Raw genomic sequence first — 24633 nt, forward strand, 5'->3', positions numbered from 1 at the left:
CTTGACCAAACTTCCTCTCAGAGACTTGGTTGAAAGCACAAACAGCAGGCTAAGCAAATTGAGGATGATGCGAAACTGGAAGGGTAGGGCAATATAATGAGTAATATGATAAAGATTTAACATAAAATTTTTAAAAGGCATAAATTATGAGAAAACACAATAAGATACAAGTGGCTTTTGTTTTGCTAAAAAGAGGTAAAGGTCTCACCTCTCTAAGGCAATAAGATAGCATGAGATGTACTGTGTAACCAATAAATGTGTCAGATTGTATACAGAAATACTGAAAAAGTAAAATAGATAGGGATAAAGGCATTTAGAAAGGTGGATTATCTAAGAAGCATACGTATCGGGTTGAAAATGGTAAATTCTTAGGCAGTAGAAGACTAAGTGACTTCATGGGATGTAATCATTTCTTTACTTATTGATAAATGGTTACAAGCAAAAGCATTACTTATTTTATATTATTCTAGAAATAGATCATTTTGCCCAATATATTTTAAGTTTCATATAGAGAAGAGCTTTCTGCCAATTAGAAATGTCTGGTATCCTTATATGAGACAGGCTCCTTCAGAGTACAGTGAGTTCTCTCTTGCTTGGAGGATTCTGTCAGGGGAAACAATGCTACCAATCAAAGATGTTGAAGGAGATATCTGCTGAAATCTCTTGTTTCCAAATGCCTTATCTAGGAACAAAGCTGGCCTTATCAGAAACACCGGGGGGTGTTAAAATATGTATGTTGCTAGGGCCTACCTTGCAAAAATTCTGATTCCAGGGGTCTATGACAGAGCTGAGGTAGGATGATGATTAAAAATCTCTTCTAGTAATTCTGATCTACTACCAAATTTGGGTTCTAAGCGTACACTACACTCAATTCTAACCTTTTGTCTATGACTCAATAATCACTAAGTGATCATGATTCAATGATGATACTTAGTTTACAATTCTGATAGGCAAATTGATTTTTTCCTTTTTTTCTTTCTCTTTACTTCTTTTTACTTTTCAGATATCTAACAGGTTGTTCTGTCTTCTCAATTTTTATTGAGATATAATTTACCTACAATAAAATAAAGAGACCTTACATGTGTACTTTAAAGAACATTTATAGTGTTCCACTATAACTACCACTCAAAATGAGATACTGAATATTTCTGTTACCACAGAAGTTTCTCTTGTGTCCTTTTCCAGACAGTCCACTCCTGGTCCAGAGATGCAACCACTTTCTGATTTGGATCACCAAGATTAGTTTTGTATGTTACTGGACTTCATATAAAAGGAATAATACAGCATGTCCTTCTTTTCTTTCAGGATTATTTCACTCAAAATTTTGTTGTTGAGTATTTCAGTGGTTCATTTCTTCTTATTGCTTAATAGTATTCCATTGTAGGGACATGCCACAATTCCTTGAACCATTTTCAAAATGATGGGCATTTGGGTTGTTTCCAGTTTTGGACATAATGAATAATGCCAATACTAGCATTCTTACATAAGATTTTGTGAGGATATATATTCTCATTTATCTTGGTAAATACCTGGGAGTGAAATGAGTAAGTCACGTGGTAGATGCATAAGTAAATTTCTAACGAACTGCCAAAGAGCTTTCCATACTGGTTGTACATTTTTACATCCAGCCACAAGGTAGGAGAGTTTCAGTTTGCTACATTCTTGTCTACGTGTAGTATTGGACTTTAGCCAGTCTAGTGGGTACCGATTAATACCTCGTTGTTTGTTTTTGTTTTTTTGTTTTGTTTTTGCCACACCACTCCGCTTGCAGGATCTCAGTTTCCTGACCAGGGGTTGAACACAGGCCACAGCAGCGAAAGCCTGAAAGCCTAACCACTAGGCCACCAGGGAACTCCCCAGTATCTAGTTTTAATTTGCACACACCTGTGGACTATGTTCAGCACTTCTTCTTGTGTTTATTGGTCATTTATATATCTTCTTATATGAATTGTCTGCACAAACTTTTTGCGTACTTTCAATTGTGTACTTTTATTGGTCTCTTGTTGCTTTGCTGGAGTTTTGTTTAATTCTCTGAGCTCTTTATATAGCCTATGTATTTACCTAAGTTTTTCAGATATAGGTATTGGAATTTATTCCCCAGGTTGTAGTTTGCCTATTTATTTTCTTAATGGTGTCTTTTATGAGCAGAAAATTTTAATTAATACAAGGCTCACGCTGCTTGCTGCGCCCTGAGTATTAAAGATCTCTCTCTCTAATTCAGGAGTGTAGTGTTTTCTGCCAGCATCTATGAAATTGAGGCAGGCTAACTCGCTAGCTTGCAAGTAGGGTAAAATCTCAGACCCTTCACAGTTCTTGACAGTATCATATTACAACCCCCAGCTGTAAGCAATACTAGGGAATATAGTTTTTCAACTGGAACTATTGCTCTCTCAGTTTAGAAGGGAGAACATATATTGCATAGGCAAGCGGCTATTTCTGCTGAGGGGTCAGCCTACTTTGAGTCAGTGACTGCCCTGTTTCCACGTTTCTAACGATAACCAAACCATCCAAGTTGACATACAGTATTTTTCCTTGAATGATGTTAACATGTTGAAGATCTGCAGGCTTAGAGTCAGACATTATCTCTCTTTAACAAAAATGATTCTATACATGTCATTTGTAAACTTTTAAAAAATTTTCAGTGTCAGAAATTACTCATGCTTTTTCTATTGTATCAAAAGAGTCCAGTTGTTGAGAGCAGGGACTATGGGGGAGACTATTAGTGTTTGAATTCAGGCTTCTTGGACTTACTTTTGAGTCACCTGACCTCTTACTACTTTAGCTTTTTTCATTTGTGGTATAATCATGGCCATCTCCAGCATCATCACCATCATCTACTTTACAGAGCTGCTGTGAGGATTAAATGAGATGATACATGTAAAGCATTTAGAACAGAGCTTGGATACAATACATGGTCTCTGTAAGATTATCCCTTGCTATATTCTTGGGTGATAGCGCACTGCAACCTCTTTATACTCATTATACATGGTTAGGAGTATAGATAGGCTCTGATCAGACTTTAAATCTCAGTTTTGATGCTTCTTAGCTATGTTTTGTGAACAAGTTACCCATCAGTTGTTTCTGTATTCCTATTTGTAAAACTGTGAATATTACCTACCTCACATAGCTGTTGAGAAAATTCAATGATACAATGTAAAATATTTATTCTACTGCCTGAATGAAAATGATCAGAGATACTATTTTTTAAATATTTTTATTGCTGCAAGACTTGCTCACACTGTCTATTGGAATGGCCGTCTCTCACACACTTAAAGTTAGGCAGGATTCTGAGAGGCAATAATCAAGATCAAAGTCCACCCGTGAAGCCTTCTTTGATCACTGCTGCCTAAATTAAACACTTTCTTCATTGCACACCACTAGCACTCAGTTTGCATCATTCATGACACAACACACTATTTTCTCTATTAAGAGAGTCATATAAATATTTCTCTTTCGTTAATTGTAAGCTTCTTAAAAGTAAAGACTACATTCTGTAAAACTTTTAATCTCATGTTTTGTATCTGCACTAAGCAAGTGAGCTATGAACGTTTCCTGAATGACATATTTTTAAAAGTTCAACACTTCCTCTTTTCAAGCCTTTTAAAAAATGTCTTGAATCAGTCCATTCAAATAAAGTTTCATTTTTCTCCCCTCTTTTTATCCATTTACTTAGAATCAAAGACTTGAATTTTCTTTGTTAAGGAATTTAAAGTAGACTTTTACACTGTGCTCTTAATCATAATTAACTGCTTTGGAAATAAGTGTTTCTCTAATAAACTGGATAAGAAGCCAAATCTTTTTCTTTAAGTACATTTTTCTAAGCAAAATACATCTTCAATAACATTTGGCTCCAGCAGGCTGCCTGATTCCATCCATGGATGATGCTTAATCCATTCCTTAATGAAAGTAATTCCTGATAACCAAGATAAAAGTCAAGTATAATTCTGATGTTTGAACTTAAAATGAGGACATTGATGAATGGATATGTAAATACATGTAGCCCTCTTCAAGGCACAAGGTATTTGAATAGCTTGATGTTTATTTTGGACTCTAGCCCAGTTCTTTATTTACTATCAAGATTTATTGTAAGTATCAAAGGAAAATTTTCTTTCATTGAACAAGAGTATTACTGGAAATAATTTAAAAAGTACAAGCAGGGTACTTTTTCATGAATTATTAAATTAAATAATAAATTAAAGTCAAGTTTATCATCAGAGTAAAGGAAAATGTTTTTCATTATTCCTAAAACAAACACTGCTTCTAGCAGAGGATACAAATACTGTGATTATAGCATCTTATTTAGTCAAAGGAAAACAAAAGAGAATGAGGAATTTCAAATGTATGTAAAATGAGTGTGTGACTATGAATTTGGTGTACATTAAAAAATCTTTACTTCATCAGTAATTAAAATGTCTTCTCCTACAAGAATTTCCTAACTGTAATCCATGTAGGACTTGGAAACAAGCTAACAAGGAATTTTCTTTCCTCATGGACATTTATAACCAAAGAGTAAAGTTCTCATTTTAATGTTGTAAAAACATCATCAAAAGTTACTTTTCTGTTCTTTATTTTACAAGACTATCTTGATAGGACTAACTAAAACGTGTTTTCTCCCTTTAAAGAAAGATGTAGTGTTTAAAAATTCATTATTTCAAAGTATGTTGAGCAGAAGTCATAAGAATACCATTATGGTTATAAAAACCATAGATAATCTGACTAGAAAAAACTGACAAAGGCATACTCAGTATGTTGATTCCAGAGCTAGAGTTTACTATATTCACTAAATAATCCTATCAGTGACTATCAGATTTGTGTTCCATCTTTACTTTTACTGATGAGCCAATTATTTTTATTTCCTTTTTGTTTATTTTATTCATTTCAGTCTCTTGGTCTTTGTTCTGTGACCCCTAAATAATATGAATTAAGCAACAAACTAAAGATTTCCGTCCTGGGGACAAAGGACTGTGCTTTTAGAGAGTGCCACAGACTTTTGTCTGAAGCCTACCCATCAAGTTTAATGGAACTCAGCCTCCAAAACCCCATGTGACCTTTGAATATTTAGGGCTAATGTAACTGTCACTCGCTCTCCCTCCCTGGGAGTCCACAAGAGCTCTTATTTGCTGCTTCCCAGATTTCTGCCAACCTGTTTGTGCTCAGTTCTATTGATGCCACTTTCTGGCCCACTCTTGTGTAACTGTTCTCTAATATAGTTCAAAATGCTGAGTAGATTAGGACAAGAGAACTCATTTTTAAATATTTATTTGCAAGAAAAATAAGTTGCACTGTAAATCTTCTTAACTTTTTAAAATAAAAATGTAAAAACTAGGCCCATCCATACTGAATAGAAATTTTTTTCTAAGACTCCTTCTTAAGGCAAATCTCTAAGGAAACACGTTTCAAAATATATGTTCTTTATCAGAATCTTTATTTCCTCTCATTTGAACATATAGATCTCTACTCCATTTCCTATCTTCCTAATGACAAAAAAGAGATAAACTATATTTGAAAATCTCTGGGATCAGTCAGCTAGAAAGCAGGTAGATTCATTCAGGAAAAAATACTTATACAAAAATAATATTATTTTTGCTTAGTTTTCTTAATGTAACTAGGTAAATATATTGAGAGAAAGTGTCTTCTCAAAGTATGGCAAATTTAGGTAAAACGCTTTGTTCTACTTTAGAAAGTTAAATAAAATAAGTATTTTTATACTACTCAGTATTTGTGTGAGATTTCATTTTGTAGACAATATGCCAGGATAAATATAAAGTGATACAATTTCAGTGACCTTCAAAGAGTTAAGTACTAAGTAGATACTAAAGTCTACAACGAGGGTGTAGGCAAGATACTTCAGATTTTTTTTTGAACCAAAAAATAGAAATGGGCAATTTTTTAAGTGTTCCAGGATCTGTCCAAAATGATTTTTTCTTATTAGATAGAGATATAAATCTTTCTGAAAGAGGAGAAAGACAGTATTGTTTTTATGACTTCCCATTATTTGAAAGACCGAGATATGTACAAAAGATTGAACTTGAGGTGTTAACAAAGTTTTCTGTTGTTGCCGCTAGATTTGTAAGAAGAATGTGACAGGACATGAAAACCACAAATAATAATAAGTAAGCTCCTTCGATATTTCAAGATTTTAACCGAAGTTACCTGCCATGCAAATACCAGCTTACAAAACTCATACCAGCAACAAACACTCACCATATTCACTATCATAGAATATAATTAGCTTCTGCCAGGCATATTCTGTGACCACTCTCAGGATAACGTCATTTAAGTAGACAGGTGGCCTAACAGAGAGAGTGTAGTCATCATTCCTGTTGCTCCGGGTGACTCCACAGCCACTCCTTGGGGTCCCAGCTGTTGAGCGCTGAATGAAGAGGTGGGGGATGTGCATGGCATCTGCCAGAGACTGGAGGGACCCAGCTGATGTGCAGCCAATGGAGCTGACCAGGGCCAAGATGCCTTGATTCATGAGTTCACAGGCTGCAAGAAAGCACAGTAATATTCAAATGTCAATAGGTTTCATATATTTTCTCTTTTTGAGGAACAGTGAATAAAGCTTACACAGCTATTCTACAACTATGGAAACTTTTTTTTTTTAAAGGAATATTCTACATGAGGAGATCCTCCCATTACAAAGTGCTGTTGGAATACAGATCAAGAATTCTATCCTAATTAGCTATTTGACCTCGTGCAAATTTCTCAGCTTTTTTTGGTCTCAGTTTCATCACCTGTAAAGAGGGTAAAATAGCATGAATCTTTCAGGATGATTGTGTGGATGAGAGATAATTCAGTGTCTGTTACTTGTCTCTCGAGTGATAGGCATCCAATTAGAGTGATAGCTATACTTTTATAATTTTCAGTGTATCATTCAGGGAAAAGGTAATTCTTTACTGAGTATATAATACAAGGTTTTAAGAAAAGAGACAATATGCAAACTGGTAAATAAATGAAGGGGGAGATGAAGAGTCTGAGGAAGGAATTTCTAGCCACAGAAAACAGAGCCATTCTGGTATCTAAAACTTTGATGACACTTGTCTCTCCTATTAAACTGGAGAAATGAAAATGTTTTTGTTCTTTTCCTTGTTTATCAGAAAACTCATGGGATTTCTCTGGCAGTCCAGTGGCTAAGACTTCGCCTTCCAGTGCAGGGGGTGTGGGTTCAATCCCTGGTCAGGGAGTTAAGATCCCACATGCCTCGAAGCCAAAAACCAAAACATAAAACAGAAGCAATATTGTAACAAATTCAGTAAAGACTTTAAAATGGTCCACATCAGAAAAAAAAATCTTAAAAAAAAAACGAAAAAAGAAAACATGGTGAAATCAAAAGGGAAAACTCATGGTGTACATTTCAGAAACTATCTCATTCTGGTTTCCAACTGAAGAATTTCTAATTTCTACTATACGGTTTATGATCTCTGTTTTAATTTCATTTTAACTATTCTGTGTATGCATATACTCTTACTTCAAAACTTATTTAAAACTAAAAAAAATATAAATTATAAGTAAACATAAAGATGTCACATATATAGAAAAAAAGAGTTCAGAAGTGATATCTCAGAATGCCCATCTCTGAAGTCAAGAGTTTAGAAATAAAATCAAAAGTAAATTTAGAAAGAGTCAAGGCAAAATTAATTCCATTTGAGAAGATAAGACAACATAATTGTTCCAGTATTAATTCTCGATTTGATGCGTTCTAGATATAACATTCTCAGGATTCAAACTTTATTATAGATTGCACATAATTCTTGAAAAATTTGAAAGAAAATTTAGACGATAAGTACCTCCATGTGATAAATTGGCCAGTTAATGAAAGCTGACAAAATGAAAGTTTAGAAGTACTATACTAGTGACACACATATAAATATCAAATAAATTTATTATGATTAATGTTAAGCCAACCAACACATACAAAATAAATTAATAATTACTAGGGACATAATTTTCAAGCATGAGTGAGGTAATATGATTTCAAAAAATTGTGAAAGATAGCATCAGGGATCAATGCTTCTTAGACCATAACAGATTGCAGGTGAAGTTTCAGTAAAAATCACACATAGAACCTATTCATGTTCATGAATTCAACATTTACAGGAAGCAATACAGATTTATAGTTATACTTTCAATGAATTTATGCAAAAACGCTGGTCAGAAGTTTGTTTCACTACAGAGGTAAACAAGACTATTGCTTGTTTATATAAGCAAGTAGAAATTCACTTTTTCAAAAAGATTTTGCTTAAAAACTTGGCTCATTTAGCATTTAATATCAAAATAAGTGCCTTAAGGTACACACAGCTGAACTCAATCTTTAGATCACAATAATTTAAAGTGATCAAATGAATGTAATATTTTATATAAATTAACCACAAAAGTTATAGTTATAAATAGAGAGGTTTGATATGAAAAAATCAGTTTCAGTATTATATTCTGTCACATATAACAATACATGAAAATTATCTATTTTAATCTTCAGATTTAGAAAGATAAACTCTGAAGAGTCATATATTAATCATTCTTTAACAGACAAATTTGCTTTAGTATATAATTTGTGATTTACTCCTATCAACTATGTTAGTTCTATTAACCTCTGTTAGTGAGAACACAAATTAAGCAAATACTAAAAACAATTATATAAGCAAAATGTGTTATTTTAAGATTATTTGCTATTTGGTATTATCCATCCTGCTACACATACTAGCAAGAATAACTGAATTTTCCCTATAAAATCAAAGTAAGAATCATCAAATTTGCAATCAGAAAACCATATAATATTAGATCTGAAAGGTAATTTAGAGATCATGTAGTCCAGAATGGAAAATCAGCTTTAACTGCAATGCCAACCGTGACTGTCAGTATGTTCGCATCCTAGAACACTGTTTGGAGAAGGATTCGGAGACTCAAAAAGAGTAGCAAAATCATCGTGTTAGATTCCTCATAGGAAGAGACTGGGAGAGTAGTAGCCTGCAAGTCATAGACATGCATCCCTCTTATAGTGCCTCCAACCTTCAATGGTTTACAGTTGTTAAGAACACATACACACACCCCGCTTCAAAAAAAAAAGAAAAAAGAAGCAGGTCTCTAACTCATTGTTCAATAGCCTTTTCACCATAGCAAGCAAGGGATATTTAACAAACTTAAATTTTTACATGGCAAAGAAAAGACAGAGCTGTCCATCGGGGAAAGCTCAATGGAGATTGCCTATCCTCATGTTTGTAAAAAGCAGTAGTCCCAATATAGAGAGAAAAAAAAAGAGCTCACACATCTAAAATAGACTGGTACTTGTTGACAGTTGGACACATTAAGAATAGGTCTGGAAGGCAACCTGTCAGAGCTATATATGATGCCCATTTTGTCCATTTTACCAATATAAAATGTTGGTTGAAGCAGAGAAGATAACAAATTTATTTCCTCTGGGCATTGACCCTTCCTAGGGCCCTATATAAAAGTTAGTATAAAAAAAGAGACTCATGACAGCAGAAGACAGATTTGAGAAAATAAAGGGCTATACCAAGAACAGAAGCAAAGCTTAGTGAAGCAGTCTATCTTCTAGTATAAGAATTCCATGTCTTGACTGTTAGAGGACTGCAATATTTAGAGTTTTAGTTACATAAAATGCACACATTAATTCATTACATACAGGGTGGAAACTGAATTTGAAATATCAGCATGTTTATGTGTGTATCCACCACTGTTTTATTAGAAGAATCCAAGCCAAGGATTTCTCAATGGCATGCTGCTTTCCCACTGATTACTTCAAGCCCTGTGATTTACTTAAATTATGCATGCATGTACTCACACACCTCCGAACATATAGAGGATACTGAACAGCTTGCTGGTTTTGTGACTCCAGCTGTCTGAAACTGTAACACTATCAAAGATGTTTGTAGCCTGCATTAATTGCTGAAAGCATACCTTTTTTCTTTATCTTTTCTTTCTTTCCTCCCTCCCTCCTTTCCTTCCTTCCCTCCTTCCTTCTCTCCCTCCCTCTCTCCCTTCCTTCTTTCTTCCTTGTTTTCCTTCTTTCTTTTCTTCCTTTTTTTGCTTTCTTTTTTTCTTTCTTTCTAATAGCAACTGCAATTAGCAACACTTTCACCCTTTTCTGTCATTCGGCAGTTATGGAAATGAAGTTCTCTGTCTAAATATATAAATTTAAGTTAAATGATGTTCATGTGCACTATTTTTTCATTTCTGAAGCTAATCAGTTTGTCTTATTTTTTTATTAAGTAAAATAAGATTAAAATAAAATCTATCAAGGGTTTTGAAACTGATTATATGTTATTCAATATTCAATGAGAACTCAGTAAATAATTTTGGATAGCACCATCCTTCTTGAATACACTTATCCCCTATGATATTTCTTCTGACTTATTTATATTGACCAATTTGTCCTGATATAACATCTTCTAATGATTTTAAGTCACATCAGGACTTTTGCACATTCAATTCATAGACTTATTCTTCAACACTTAATTATCAACTTTCAACGATGGTCCAGGAACTTCTTTGGAGACTAGATAATATATATGGCAGGTTCTATCCTCAAAGAGCTCCCAATCTACTTACCATATTGTTTCCAAAATCTCCCTTGCAACAGAATTCAAAGTAGAGATTTAACACAGATGACTAACTTCACTCCTAGAGGTTCTACTGGTAGTCATGTATTTGCATTATGATATGTTATCTGAGTAGTTGTGATGTGTACCCCTTTCTGGTACACATTAAATCTAGTGGATTGTAACTGCAATGCTCTTTGAGGTGACTGTTGTAGAACATCTAATATTCGTTGACTTTCCTTTACTTTTTCCCAATAATATTGTTGAAAATATAACCATAACTGGAGAGCAGAACTTCCCTATTTTTCTAATTTTCTTAGTTTGTGAGTGGGGATGAGGTATAGGGAAAGAGGATACACAGAGTTAATAAGAATAAAAGTATCTCAAAAAGTGACCCTTATCTTCTTTCTATTCACAATAATAAACTAAGAAGATTTCATTCTTTCATGTTTCTCCGACTCAGACGTAACATATAATATTTACACAATTCAACAAAAAGAATAAAATACCTAGGAATAAACCTACCTAAGGAGGCAAAACAACTGTATGCAGAAAACTATAAGATACTGGTGAAAGAAATCAAAGATGACACAAACACATGGAGAGATATACCATGTTCTTAGATTGGAAGAATCAATATTGTGAAAATGACTATACTACCCAAAGGAAACTACAGATTCAGTGCAAACCCTATCAAATTACCAATGGCATTCTTCACAGAACTGGAACCAAAAATCTTAAAATTTGTATGGAGACACAAAAGACTCCAAACAGCAAAGCAATCTTGAGAAAGAAAAATGGAGGTGGAGGAATCAGGCTCCCTGACTTCAGACAATACTACAAAGCTACAGTAATCAAGACAATATGGTACTGGCACAAAAACAGAAATATAGATCAATGGAACAGCATAGAAAGCCCAGAGATAAAAGCATGCACCTATGGTCACCTAATCTATGACAAAGGAGGCAAAAATACACAATGGAGAAAAGAGAGCCTCTTCAATAAGTTGTGCTAGGAAAACTGGATAGCTACCTGTAAAAGAATAAAATTAGAACACTCCCTAACACCATACAAGAAAATAAACTCAAAATGGATTAAAGACCTAAATGTAAGGCCTGACACTATAAAACTCTTAGAGGAAAACATAGGAAAAACACTCTTTGACATAAACCTCAGCAAGATCTTTTTTGGGCCACCTCCTACAGTAATGAAAATAAAAACAAAAATAAACAAATGGGACCTAATTAGACTTAAAAGCTTTTGCACAGCAAAGGAGACCATAAACAAGATGAAAAGACAACTCTCAAAATGGGAGAAAATATTTTCAAATGAAGCAGTTGACAAAGGATTAATCTCCAAAATATACAAACAGCTCATACAGCTCATGCAGCTCAATATCAAAAAAAAAAAAAACCCAATCAAAAAATGGGTGGAAGACCTAAATAGACATTTCTCTAAAGAAGACATACAGATGGCTACAAACACATGAAAAGATGCTCAACATCACTAATTATTAGAGAAATGCAAATTACAATGAGGTATCACCTCACAGTGGTCAGAATGGCCATCATCAAAAAATCTACAAACAGTAATTGCTGGAGAGGGTGTGGAGAAAAAGGAACCCTCCTACACTGTTGCTGGGAATGTAAATTAATACAGCCACTATGGAAAGCAGTATGGAAGTTCCTTAAAAAAACTAAAAATAGAACTACCATATGACCCAGCAATGCCACTACTGGGCATATACCCTAAGAAAACTATAATTCAAAAAGATACATGCACCCCAATGTTCACTGCAGTACTATTTACAATAGCCAGGACATGGAAGCAACCGAAATGTCCATCAACAGAGGAATGGATAAAGAAGATGTGGCACATATATACCATGGAATATTACTCAGCTATAAAAAGGAAGGAAACTGGGTCATTTGTAGAGGCGTGGGTGGATTGTCATACAGAGACAAGTAAGTCAGAAAGAGAGAAACAAATATCATATATTAACGCATATATGTGGAATCTAGAAAAATGTTATAGATGATCTTATTTGCAAAGGAAAAATAGAGACACAGACGTAGAAAACAAATGTATGGATACCAAGGGGGAAGGGGGGAATGGGAGGAACTGGTAGATTGGGATTGACACATATACACTATTGATACTATGTATAAGATAGACAACTAATGAGAATATACTGTATAGCACAGGGAGCTCTACTTAATGCACTGTGGTGACCTAAATGGGAAGGAAATCCAAAAAAGAGGGGATATATGTATATGTATAGCTGATTCATTTTGCTGTACAGTAGAACCTAACACAACATTGTAAAGAAACTCTACTCCAATAAAAATTAATTAAAAAATAAAATGTATGCAGTTTCTCAGGTATGTTTTATAATATCTGAAATCAGGACATATTTCATAATTGATCAATACATTTAATATGATGGATTATTTTTCTTGAAAAATCATTAATCAATATTGAATTTTATAATAAGTAAGCTCTTATAGATGAGAAAATAATGTAAGCTTCCATGGCAGATAAGCAAGATTTGTACTCTTTCTACAAGAGCTGAATTTAATTTAACTTTTTTCTCTATTTCATTCATTAATGAATCACAAGCATAGTATTTATAATTGCTTATTTCCTTTTTCATCTACCAAAACACACCTGACCTTTGCTTTTATAGTTGTAAGAGTATAGTAACACACACCAGTTTCAGCCTGTCCAGATATTCAGCATTCTTCGTAAATTACGATTTTCAGCAACCATCTGAGACTTTTGGGAATACTGACTTTTGGGAATATTTTGCTTAATATCACGTGTAGAAAGGCCTTCTTCCCACAGCCTATGGACTTATAAAATGATAAGTTTATCTAAATTTAGCTAGAGTACAGAGACCACGATGGAGAGTGGTATAAGATGAGAATGGAAGGATAGGCAACATATTAAAGGTGGGATTAATTTGACATATGATTAATGTAGTTTGCTAAAAGTACAATTATTTGAAACAGATTCTTCTAAGTAAAGATGGTCTTTATATATATAGTGTTACAAGGTCCAATTTAATCATAATTATCTACTTAGGAAGTGAGAATATGGAAAAATTCATTTAATTATAATTAAAAAGCATTAAGACAATTTTTTCTTACAAAGAATATAAATGGCTAAAATCGTTGATTACCAGTCATCAAATGAACTCAGCTGAACAATTTTCAGTCAACTATTTTTTCAGTCATCTATTGCCATCACGAACCTTTAGTTATAATTCATAATCTAAGCCTGAGATGCACTAAACATTTAACCTAGGACCTCCTATAAGTCATTTTATTTTTCCATTTACTGTTCATAACAGCCCTGTATAGAAGAGTTTTATTTTTCTCATTTTGAAGTAAATAAACTGACTCAGTTTGAATGTATGAAGTTAAATACATGGTCCAAATTCATACCATTAGTAAATGGCAGAGCTGGGATTCAGACCTGGCACAGACTTCAATGCCTGGGCCATAAGAAGTAGAAAATAGCTGTTTTTAAAGGTAAAGGCCCATATAAATAACTGGAAGACACGTAACTCTGTCTTACTACAAGATTCAGAAAATGTCAGCCTCCCAGATGTAAAAGAGAAAGTATAATGATTTTGATACCATTCTCTTTTCTTTTTTCCTTTTGGATTTGGGATTAGGGCATTGCCTCTATACTTTCAGCTCCAAATATGTAGATTATATACACAATGTTTGGCCAAGGATGAGAAAAGCTACTGAGAAGCAACAATGAAATATTAAGTATAATTCCAGTCAAGCCCTACAGTGGTTTTACCAACAATGATGTGATAAAAATGATAAAAAATATTGACTAAATATTACTTTATCTATGTATATATGTTTGGAACTTACAAAATGTTTTAATATTCATTTTACTATTTTATCGATATGATTATATTGAATAAATTCCTATCCTCATTTACTGAACACTAAATTGAGTCTTATTCTTACGTTTTCAGTAAGTAGTGGAGACAAGGCTGGAACCTGGATTTTATGATATTAATGTGTACTTTACAACCTTTGAATTATGTATTTCCATAGCCTCCTATTTTATAAAAATTCAGATTAGTCCCCTCTCCTTTTAATGTTAGTTTGGTAATTATGCAATGAACACACATGTTTATGTACATATACATCTATACGTTGCATATGTCAATTGTATACACTATACCAGGCAAGTGTCAGGTACTCAGGATGAAAGGGTCAAAAATAGGTAAGTGTATAATGGAAGAGACATAAGATGTTCACATGAATGTATAATGATGTGGTAAGTAGCGGTTAGGTCAAAAGGAGTCATTAGTCTATAGTAGCTCAAAAGCATTTTTCCTAGACTATGAGTTGGGAATACGAAGAATAAGTAGTGAAAAGGAGTTACCTTGATGAAAAGGGGTGAAGAAAATATTTCCAACTAGAAGAAATATAATGTGGTAGATGCTTTCTGCCACAGAAAGATGCTGTGGTAGAAAGACCATGTATTACCTAAGAGGCAGAAAGAAGAAGCAGGTAGCTAGAGACCACGTGGACCACAGAGACCACGATGGAGAGTGGTATAAGATGAGGATGGAAGGATAGGCAACAAACGTGACCTTTGAATGGGTTTGTCTTTTTGTCATTAATCTGAAGGAAAGCATCACATATTTTCAGTATCAGCCTTTTATCTGTTATTTATATGTTAAAATACCTCGCTTTACTCTTCCTGTATTTTAAATTTATGTACAGTTTAGAAGATTTAAGATTATTATACAATCAAATTGGTCAATCTTTGACTTTTGGGAATATTTTGCTTAAAATCACGTGTAGAAAGGCCTTCTTCCCACAGCCTATGGACTTATAAAATGATAAATTTATCTAAAACAACATTTTCACCACCCTATACCCTATGACTGATCATCAGTTGACAGAAGTTAGGACTCCCGGAAAGATAGCTATAGGACTTTAAGAAACTACATGAGTGCAGAATGTTATATTTAGTTGATACAGGTAAAATTTGATCTTTGTCTGCATAATCCCAGCTAACAAAGAGTGAGGATTAAACACAATTGTGACAAGAATAATAATCCATATTATACTATATGTCTGTCTTTGAAACTTTTTCCATCATTTTACATTCTAGTTATTAAAATTATTATTCTTTTATAATATGGCACATCTTGGATTTAGAACTGATTCTTTCAAGACAAGTGACAGAATATTAATATACTCCAGCAAATTAAGTATTAAAAGAATAAGAAGATCTTGGTAAAAAATATGATGAACTACGTGTTCAGTTCAATCTATATCACCACTAACCCAATTACTAAAACTATCTCCAAGCTGGTGTGATTTCATAGCCTTCAGCTTAACCTTTCTCCAATCATCCACATTGTAAACAAGCATTATCTATTTTTTCTAGATCTCACTAAGTCATTTCTGTGTCTTAAAGGCCATCAATAAAAGACTGAGGAACTATTACAGACTGGAGGAACTAAGGAGAAATGACAACTAAATGCAATATGGGATCCTGAATAAAATTCTAGAACAGAAAAAAGTTATTAAGGAAATTGATGAATTCTGAGTAAGGTCTGTAGCTCACTCAGTAATATTGCATTAGTGTTAACTGCCTGTTCTTGATAATTGTACTATGGCTAGGTAAGACATTAATATTAGGGGAAGGGGGTGAGAAATGCAAAGGAACTCTTTGCACTATTTTTGCAATTTTTCTATAAATCTAAAACTACTTGAAAATTAAAAGTTAAACACAGATAAAACAGCCAGTGACTTCCAACTTCTTTAAGGAAAGCTTAAGCTCTTGGCGTGGTGTACAAAGCCCTTCAAGATCTGGCCCTAGTCTACAGTTGCATGTTTACCTCTATCTCCTGCTCTTTGCCATCACATCTGCCTGCCATTCCACACATTCTCCTACTGCCATGCTATTTATACTATGATTTCTTTATTTTTCAGCAGTCTAGGAGCCTATACAAATAATTTTTTTGACATATTAACAATACTGAGTCTTCTGATTTATTACCATGGTATATATCTTCATTTAATTCAAATTTTTTATAAGCAATATTTTGTAGTATTCAGTAAATAGGTCTTCCTTTCCTTTGACATATTTGCTGCTAAGTATTTTTTATATATTCTATTGTAAATGAAACTGTACTTCAATAAAAATACTTATTACCTAGACAGAAAAATAAACTTTTAAATTTTAATTTAATTTTTCATGTCTAGAGTACAGAAATACATCAGATTGCTGCATACTGATTTTGCATTACAGAATCGTATTAAACTCACTTATTAGTTTTAGTTTCCTTTTTTTGTAGATTCAGATAGTCATGTAATCTTCAAATAAAAGGCATTTGTACTTCTTCCTTTCTAATCTGTGTACCTTTTTATTTCCTTTTTATGCCTATTGCACTGGCTAGTACCAGTACAATGTTGAATATACATGGTAAGAACAGCCACTTTTTCCTTGTTCATGATCTTAGGAGAAAAACATTTGGTCTTTGATAATTAAATATGATGCAAACTGTAAGATTTTTTTGACCATGATCTCTCTGAAGCTGAGGAAGTTCCCTTTTATTACTAGCTTGCTGAGAGTTTTTATCAGCAATGGATGTTATATTCTGTCAAAAGCTTTTTCTGCATCCATTGAGATAATTACATTTTTCTCCTTAGTCTCTTAATATGGATAAGTACATTGACTGATTTCTGAATGTTAAACCAGCTCTACAAGGATAATGTTGGCCTCAGTAAATGAGTTGGAATGTAGTAACACCTATTTAGTTTCTGGAAGAATCTGTGTTTAGTGTTATTTCTTCTTTAATGTTTGGTAGAACTCAAGAGAAAAACTTTCTGGAAGTGGAGTTTTGTTTTCAAGAAAGTTTTTAAACTGTAAAATCTATTTTTAAAACAGATATGGGGATGTTCAGCTTATTTATTTCCTTTTGAGTGAGCCTCGGTAGTCTGTGTCGTTTAAGGAATTTGCGCTTTTCATCTAAGTTGTCAAATTTATTGGCATAAAGGTGTTCATAATATTATAATGCAATCCTTTTAATATCTACAGAATCTGTAGTGATGCTGCCTTTCTCACTCATGATATTGTAATTTGTATCATCTTTCTTTTGTTCCTGATCAGTCTGGCTAGAGAATTATTTATTTTTTTTTACAAGGTTCTCAAGTGTTGCTTTCTCTTTTTTTTTTTTTGAATTTCTGAATTTTATTTATTTTTTTATACAGCAGGTTCTTATAGCTATCCATTTTATACATATTGGTGTATATGTGTCAATCCCAGACTTCAATTCATCAAAACACCACCCCCGTGCATACGTTTGTTCTCTATGTCTGTGTCTCAATTTCTGCCCTGCAAAATGGTTCATCTGTACCATTTTTCTAGGTTTCACATATATGTGTTAATATATGATATTTGTTTTTCTCTTTCTGACTTACTACACTCTGTATGACAGTCTCTAGATTCATCCACATCTCTACAAATGACCCAGTTTCGTTCCTTTTTATGGCTGAGTAATATTCCATGGTATATATGTACCACATCTTCTTTATCCATTCATCTGTTGATGGGCATTTAGGTTGCTTCCATGACCTGGCTATTGTAAATAGTGCTGCAGTGAACATTGGGGTGCATGTGTCTTTTTGAATTATGGTTTTTGCTGGGTATATTCCCAGTAGTGGGATTGCTGGGTCATATGGCAATTCTATTTTTAGTTTTTTAAGGAACCTCCATACTGTTCTCCATAGTGGCTGTATCAATTTACATTCCCACCAACAGTGCAAGAGGGTTCCCTTTTCTCCACATCCTCTCCAGCATTTGTTGTTTATAGATTTTCTGATGATGCCCACTCTAACTGGTGTGAGGTGATACCTCATTGTAGTTTTGATTTGCATTTCTCTAATAATTAGTGATGTTGACCAGCTTTTCATGTGCTTCTTGGCCATCTGTATGTCTTCTTTGGAGAAATGTCTATTTAGGTTTTCTGCCCATTTTTTTATTGGGTGGTTTGTTTTTGTAATATTGAGCTGCATGAGCTGTTTATATATTTTGGAGATAACTCTTTTGTCTGTTGATTCATTTGCAAATATTTTCTCCCATTCTGAGGGCTCTCTTTTCATCTTGTTTATGGTTTCCTTTGCTGTGCAAAAGCTTTTAAGTTTCATTAGGTCTCATTTGTTTATTTTTGGTTTTATTTCCATTACTCAAGGAGGTGGATCAAAAAAGATCTTGCTGTGATTTATGTCAGAGTGATTTTCCTATGTTTTCCTCAAAGAGTTTTATAGTGTCCGGTCGTACATTTAGGTCTCTAATCCATTTTGAGTTTATTTTTGTGTATAGTGTTAGGGAGTGTTCTAATTTCATTCTTTTACATGTAGCTGTCCAGTTTTCCCAGCACTACTTATTGAAGAGACTGTCTTTTCTCCATTGTATATCCTTGCCTCCTTTGTCATAGATTAGTTGACCATAGGTGAGTGGGTTTATCTCTGGGCTTTCTACCCTGTTCCATTGACCTATATTTCTGTTTTTGTGCCAGTACCATATTGTCTTCATTACTGTAGCTTTGTGGTATAGTCTGTAGTCAGGGAGTCTGATTCCTCCAGCTCCTTTTTTTCCCTCAAGACTGCTTTGGCTATTCGGGGTCTTTTGTGTCTCCATACAAATTTTAAGATTTTTTGTTCTAGTTCTGTAAAAAACTCCACTGGTAGTTTGATAGGATTGCATTGAATCTGTAGATTGCTTTGGGTAGTACAGTCATCTTCACAATACTGATTCTTCTAATCCAAGAGCATGGTATATCTCTCCATCTGTTGGTATCATCTTTAATTTCTTTCAACAGTGTCTTATACTTTTCTGCATGCAGGTCTTTTGTCTCCCTAGTTAGGTTTATTCCTAGGTATTTTATTCTTTTTGTTGCAATGCTAAATGGGAGTGTTTCCATAAGTTCTCCTTCAGATTTTTCATCATTATTGTATAGGAATGCAAGAAATTTCTGTGCATTAATTTTGTATCCTGCTACCTTACCAAATTCATTGATTAGTTCTAGTAGTTTTCTGATGGCATCTTTAGGATTCTCTATGCATAATATCATGTCATCTGCGAACAGTGACAGTTTTACTTCTTCTTTTCCAATTTGTATTCCTTTTATTTCTTTTTCTTCTCTGATTGCCATGGCTAGGACTTCCAAAACTATGTTGAATAATAGTGGTGAGAGTGGATATCCTTGTCTTGTTCCTGATCTTAGAGGAAATGCTTTCAGTTTTTCACCATTGAGAATGATGTTTGCTGTGGGTTTGTCGTATATGGCCTTTATTATGTTGAGGCAGCTTCCCTCTATGACCACCTTCTGGAGAGTTTTTATCATAAATCGGTGTTGAATTTTGTCAAAAGATTTTTCTGCATCTATTGAGATGATCAAATGGTTTTTATTCTTCAATTTGTTAATATGGTGTATCACATTGATTGATTGCATATATTGAACAATTCTTGCATCCCTGGGATAACCATTTGACCATGGTTAACCACATGGTCCTTTAAATGTGCTGTTGGATTCCGTTTGCTAGTATTTTGTTGAGGATTTCTGCATCTATATTCATCAGTGATATTGGTCTGTAATTTTCCTTTTTTGTACTATCTTTGTCTAGTTTGGGTATCAGGGTGATGGTGGCCTCATAGAATGAGTTTGGGAGTGTTCCTTCCTCTACAATGTTTTGGAAGAGTTTGAGAAGGATGGGTGTTAGCTCTTCTCTAAATGTTTGATAGAATTCACCTGTGAAGCATCTGGTGCTGGACTTTTGTTTGTTGGGAGATTTTTAATCACAGTTTCAATTTCATTACTTGTGATTGGTCTGTTCATATTTTCCATTTCTTCCTGGTTCTGTCTTGGAAGGTTATACCTTTCTAAGAATTGGTCCATCTCTTCCAGGTGGTCCATTTTATTGGCATAGAGTTGCTTGTAGTAGTCTCTTAGGATGCTTTGTATTTCTGTGGTGTCTGTTGTAACTTCTCCTTTTTCATTTCTAATTTTATGGATTTGAGTCCTCTCCCTCTTTTTCTTGATGAGTTTGGATAATGCTTTATCAATTTTGTTTATCTTCTCAAAGACCCAGCTTTTAGTTTTATTGATCTTTGCTATTGTTTTCTTTGTTTCTATTTCATTTATTTCTGCTCTGATCTTTATGATTTCTTTCCTTCTGATAACTTTGGGCTGTGTTTGTTCTTCTTTCTCTAGTTCCTTTAGGTGTAAGGTTAGATTGTTTATTTAAGATTTTTCTTGTTTTTTGAGGTAGGCTTGTATTGCTATAAACTTCCCTCTTACAACTCTTTTTGCTGCATCCCATAGGTTTTGGATTGTCGTGCTTTCATTGGCATTTGTCTCTAGGTATTTTTTGATTTCCTCTTTGATTTCTTCAGTGATCTCTTCGTTATTTAGTAATGTATTGGTTAGCCTCCATGTGTCTGTGTTTTTTTACGTTTTATTCCCTGTAATTGATTTCTAATCTCATAGTGCTGTGGTCAGAAAAGATGCTTGATATGATTTCAATTTGCTTAAATTTACTGAGGCTTGATTTGTGACCCAAGATGTGATTTATCCTGGAGAACATTCTGTGTGCACTGGACAGAAAGTGTAATCTGCTGGTTTTGGATGTAATGTCCTATAAATATCAATTAAATCTATCTGATCTATTGTGTTATTTAATGCTTGTATTTCTTTATTAATTTTCTGTTTGGATGACCTCTCTGTTGGTGTAAGTGAGGTGTTAAAATCCCCCACTACTATTGTTACTGTTGATTTCCTCTTTTATAGCTGTTAGTGGTTGCCTTATGTACTGTGGTGCTCCTATGTTGGGTGCATATATATTTATAATTGTTATATCTTCCACTTGGGTTGATCTCTTGATCATTATGTAGTGTCCATCCTTGTCTTTTGTAATATTATTTTAAAGTCTATTTTATGTGTTATGAGTATTGTTACTCCAGCTTTCTTTTGATTTCCATTTGCATGGAATATCTTTTTCCATCCCCTCACTTTCAGTCTGTATGTGTCCCTAGGTCTGAAGGGGGTCTCTTGTAGACAGCATATATATGGGTCTTGTTTTTGTATCCATTCAGCAATCCTGTGTCTTTTGGTTGGAGCATCTAGTCCATTCATATTTAAGGTACTTATCGATATGTGTGTTCCTATTACCATTTTCTTAATTGTTTTGGGTTTGTTTTTGAAGGTACTTTTCTTCTCTTGTGTTTCCCACTTAGAGAAGTTCCTTTAGCATTTGTTGTAGAGCTGGTTTCGTGGTGTTGGATTCTCTTAGCTTTTCCTTGTGTGTAAAGCTTTTGATTCTCCATCGAATCTGAATGAGATCCTTGCATGGTAGAGTAATCTTGACTGTAGGTTCTTCCCTTTCATCACTTTAAATATGTCATGCCACTCCCTTCTGGTTTGTAGAGTTTCTGCTGAGAAATCAGCTGTTAACCTTATGGGAGTTCCCTTTTATGTTATTTGTCATTTTTCCTTTGCTGCTTTCAATAATTCTTCTTTGTCTTGAATTTTTGCCAATTTGTTTACTATGTGTCTCAGCGTGTTTCTCCTTGAGTTTATACTGAATGGCACTCTCTGCACTTCCTGGACTTGGGTGGCTATTTCCTTTCCCATGTTAGGGAAGTTTTCGACTATAATCTCTTCAAATATTTTCTCAGGTCCTTTCTCTCTCTCTTCTCCTTCTGGGACGCCTATAACGTGAATGTAGTTACATTTAATGTTGTCCCAGAGGTCTCTTAGGCTGTCTTCATGTCTTTTCATTCTTTTTTCTTTATTCTGTTCGGCAGCAGTGAATTCCACCATTCTGTCTTCCAGATCACTTATTCATTCTTCTGCCTCAGTTATTCTGCTCTTGAATCCTTCTAGTGTAGTTTTCATTTCATTTATTGTATTGTTCATCTCTGTTTGTTCTTTAATCCTTCTAGGTCTTTGTTAAACATTTCTTGCATCTGCTCGATCTTTGTCTCCATTCTTTTTCCGAGGTCCTGGATCATCTTCACTATTATTAATCTGAATTCTTTTTCTGGAAGGTTCCCTATCTCCACTTCATTTAGTTGTTTTTCTGGGGTTTCAGCTTGCTCCTTCATCTGGTACATATAGCCCTCTGCCTTTTCATCTTGTCTATCTTTCTGTGAATGGGTTTTGTGTTCCACCGGCTGCAGGACTGTAGTTCTTCTTGCTTCTGCTGTCTGCCCTCTGGTGGATTAGGCTATCTAAGAGGCTTGTGCAAGTTTCCTGATGGGAGGGACTGGTTGAGGACTATTACTTTTATTAATTTTCTTAAATAGCTTTTGGTTTTGTTGATTTTTCTCTGTTGCTTTTTTGTTGTTGTTTTCTATATCATTGATTTCCACTCTGATGTTTATAATTTCCTTTTTTTCTGCTTAATTTGAGTTTAGTTTGCTCTTCTTTTTCTAGGGTAGAATCTGTGATCACAAATTTTAGACCTTTCTTTTGTTCTAATATAGATATTTAGTTCTTTACATTTTTTTTAATGTACTGCTTTAGTCTAAACTTTTTCTGCTAAATTTCCCCTATTATTCATTTATGTTATTCACTTTTCCTGTTCGCATATTAAGTACAGTTACTTTTGTTGTTTCTTTCTGACAGTTCCAACATCTGGGGTAATTACCTACTTGTGTGCCAGTCTTCTGGATTAGACACTGTCTTCTCCAATGTTTGTTTGAAACCCAGTTCCTAGAATCTTGTAAATTCAATCATAGTTTGTTAATTACATTTAGACAGAGTTTAAGGATTAGAAAGAGTGCACTGTTTTGACTATCTCTAGGAATAATTTTATTCCTTTTACTAATATTTTATTCCTTGACAGCAATGACATTCAGGCATACTAATTGTATGAATAAAAAATAAATCACTCCTCTTAAGGGAACTTTCTTATAAGGCCCCTAGGCCCTGTATAAGCTCACACCTGGTCACAACTCTGAACCTAACCCTATTACATTCAGCCTTGCTCATTCTACTTTAGCCACACAGGGCTTTTTTTCTCTTCAGTGCAGCCTCTTTTCACTCTGTTTCTTTTGCCTGGGTGCTTTTTACTCATATATTCTTTCATCTTATTCCCTCATGCTAAGCCTATGCTATTGCAGCCTCTCTTTCAACAGCATCCATGTTACTCTCTATCTCATGACTCTAATTTTTCCTTAACATTTTTCCTTAACATTTCTATATTTTCAGTCTTTCTTCCCAAGAAAATATAAGCTACAACAGAGCAGGAGCTTTGTCTCCTTTGCACAAAACCTAGAACAAAGATTAGTCTACATAGGCATTGAATGAATTGCATGAATGAATTGCATGAATGAATAATTGAATGAATGGTATAGTTGCAGTCTGATCTCCAAAGTGGATACAAAATAAGGTAGCTTACTTACATTACAAATTACACTACTACTTTTAGTCTTCGTAGCACATTAATGTTACTCAAAGTCTGACTGTTTCATGGAAACAGTCTACTCTTGCTGATAAAGAAGAATCCTAAATGGAGTTGACAAAAGTAGCAGGGGAAAAGTGAGAAGAAGTTGTCCTTCATAACAAAGGTGTTGTTTAGCATTCCCTACATGCACTATTTAGAAACATCAATATTCCTTTGTAATAGGACTAGCATAAATAAGTTCCATGAAAGCAGAGATGTTGTGCCTTTTTTTTTTTTTTTACTCAGATGTTCTTGGCATATAGGGAATCTCCGTAAATATTTACCTCAGTAAATACTTCTTAAAAGCATGAATACAATATAATATGTAATAGATTAGAACACTTAATATGTCTTTAAAAACAATATTCTCCATGGATGCTTTTGTAGCAGTAATACATCAAATCCAGTCTGTTACCTCTTTAGTGTATAAACATCCATTTAAAAATTTAATATGATTAAAATAATATTTTAATAATGTGTATGTTTCAGATGATTTTAAACTAAACAGAACCTATGGTTTTTAAGTGAACTAAAATGGCTAATTGTATGCTTTATTGTAGCAAATATGAAAATTCATA

General features: G+C 33.9%; 1 protein-coding gene across 3 annotated transcripts in view; it reads right to left on the minus strand.

Moving 5' to 3' along the window:
- The window catches only part of GRID2 (glutamate ionotropic receptor delta type subunit 2), a 1388195-nt gene that overhangs the window by 673969 nt on the left and 689593 nt on the right, over positions 1 to 24633 (minus strand). For all 3 annotated transcript variants that reach the window (XM_067736951.1, XM_067736950.1, XM_067736949.1), the window contains exon 3: positions 6205 to 6489. In XM_067736951.1, coding sequence (XP_067593052.1) covers positions 6205 to 6489 — 285 coding nt within the window. The remainder of the gene's footprint in view (positions 1 to 6204; positions 6490 to 24633) is intronic.

Source organism: Pseudorca crassidens, chromosome 4 (assembly GCF_039906515.1).
Source record: "Pseudorca crassidens isolate mPseCra1 chromosome 4, mPseCra1.hap1, whole genome shotgun sequence".
Taxonomy (NCBI): domain Eukaryota; kingdom Metazoa; phylum Chordata; class Mammalia; order Artiodactyla; family Delphinidae; genus Pseudorca; species Pseudorca crassidens.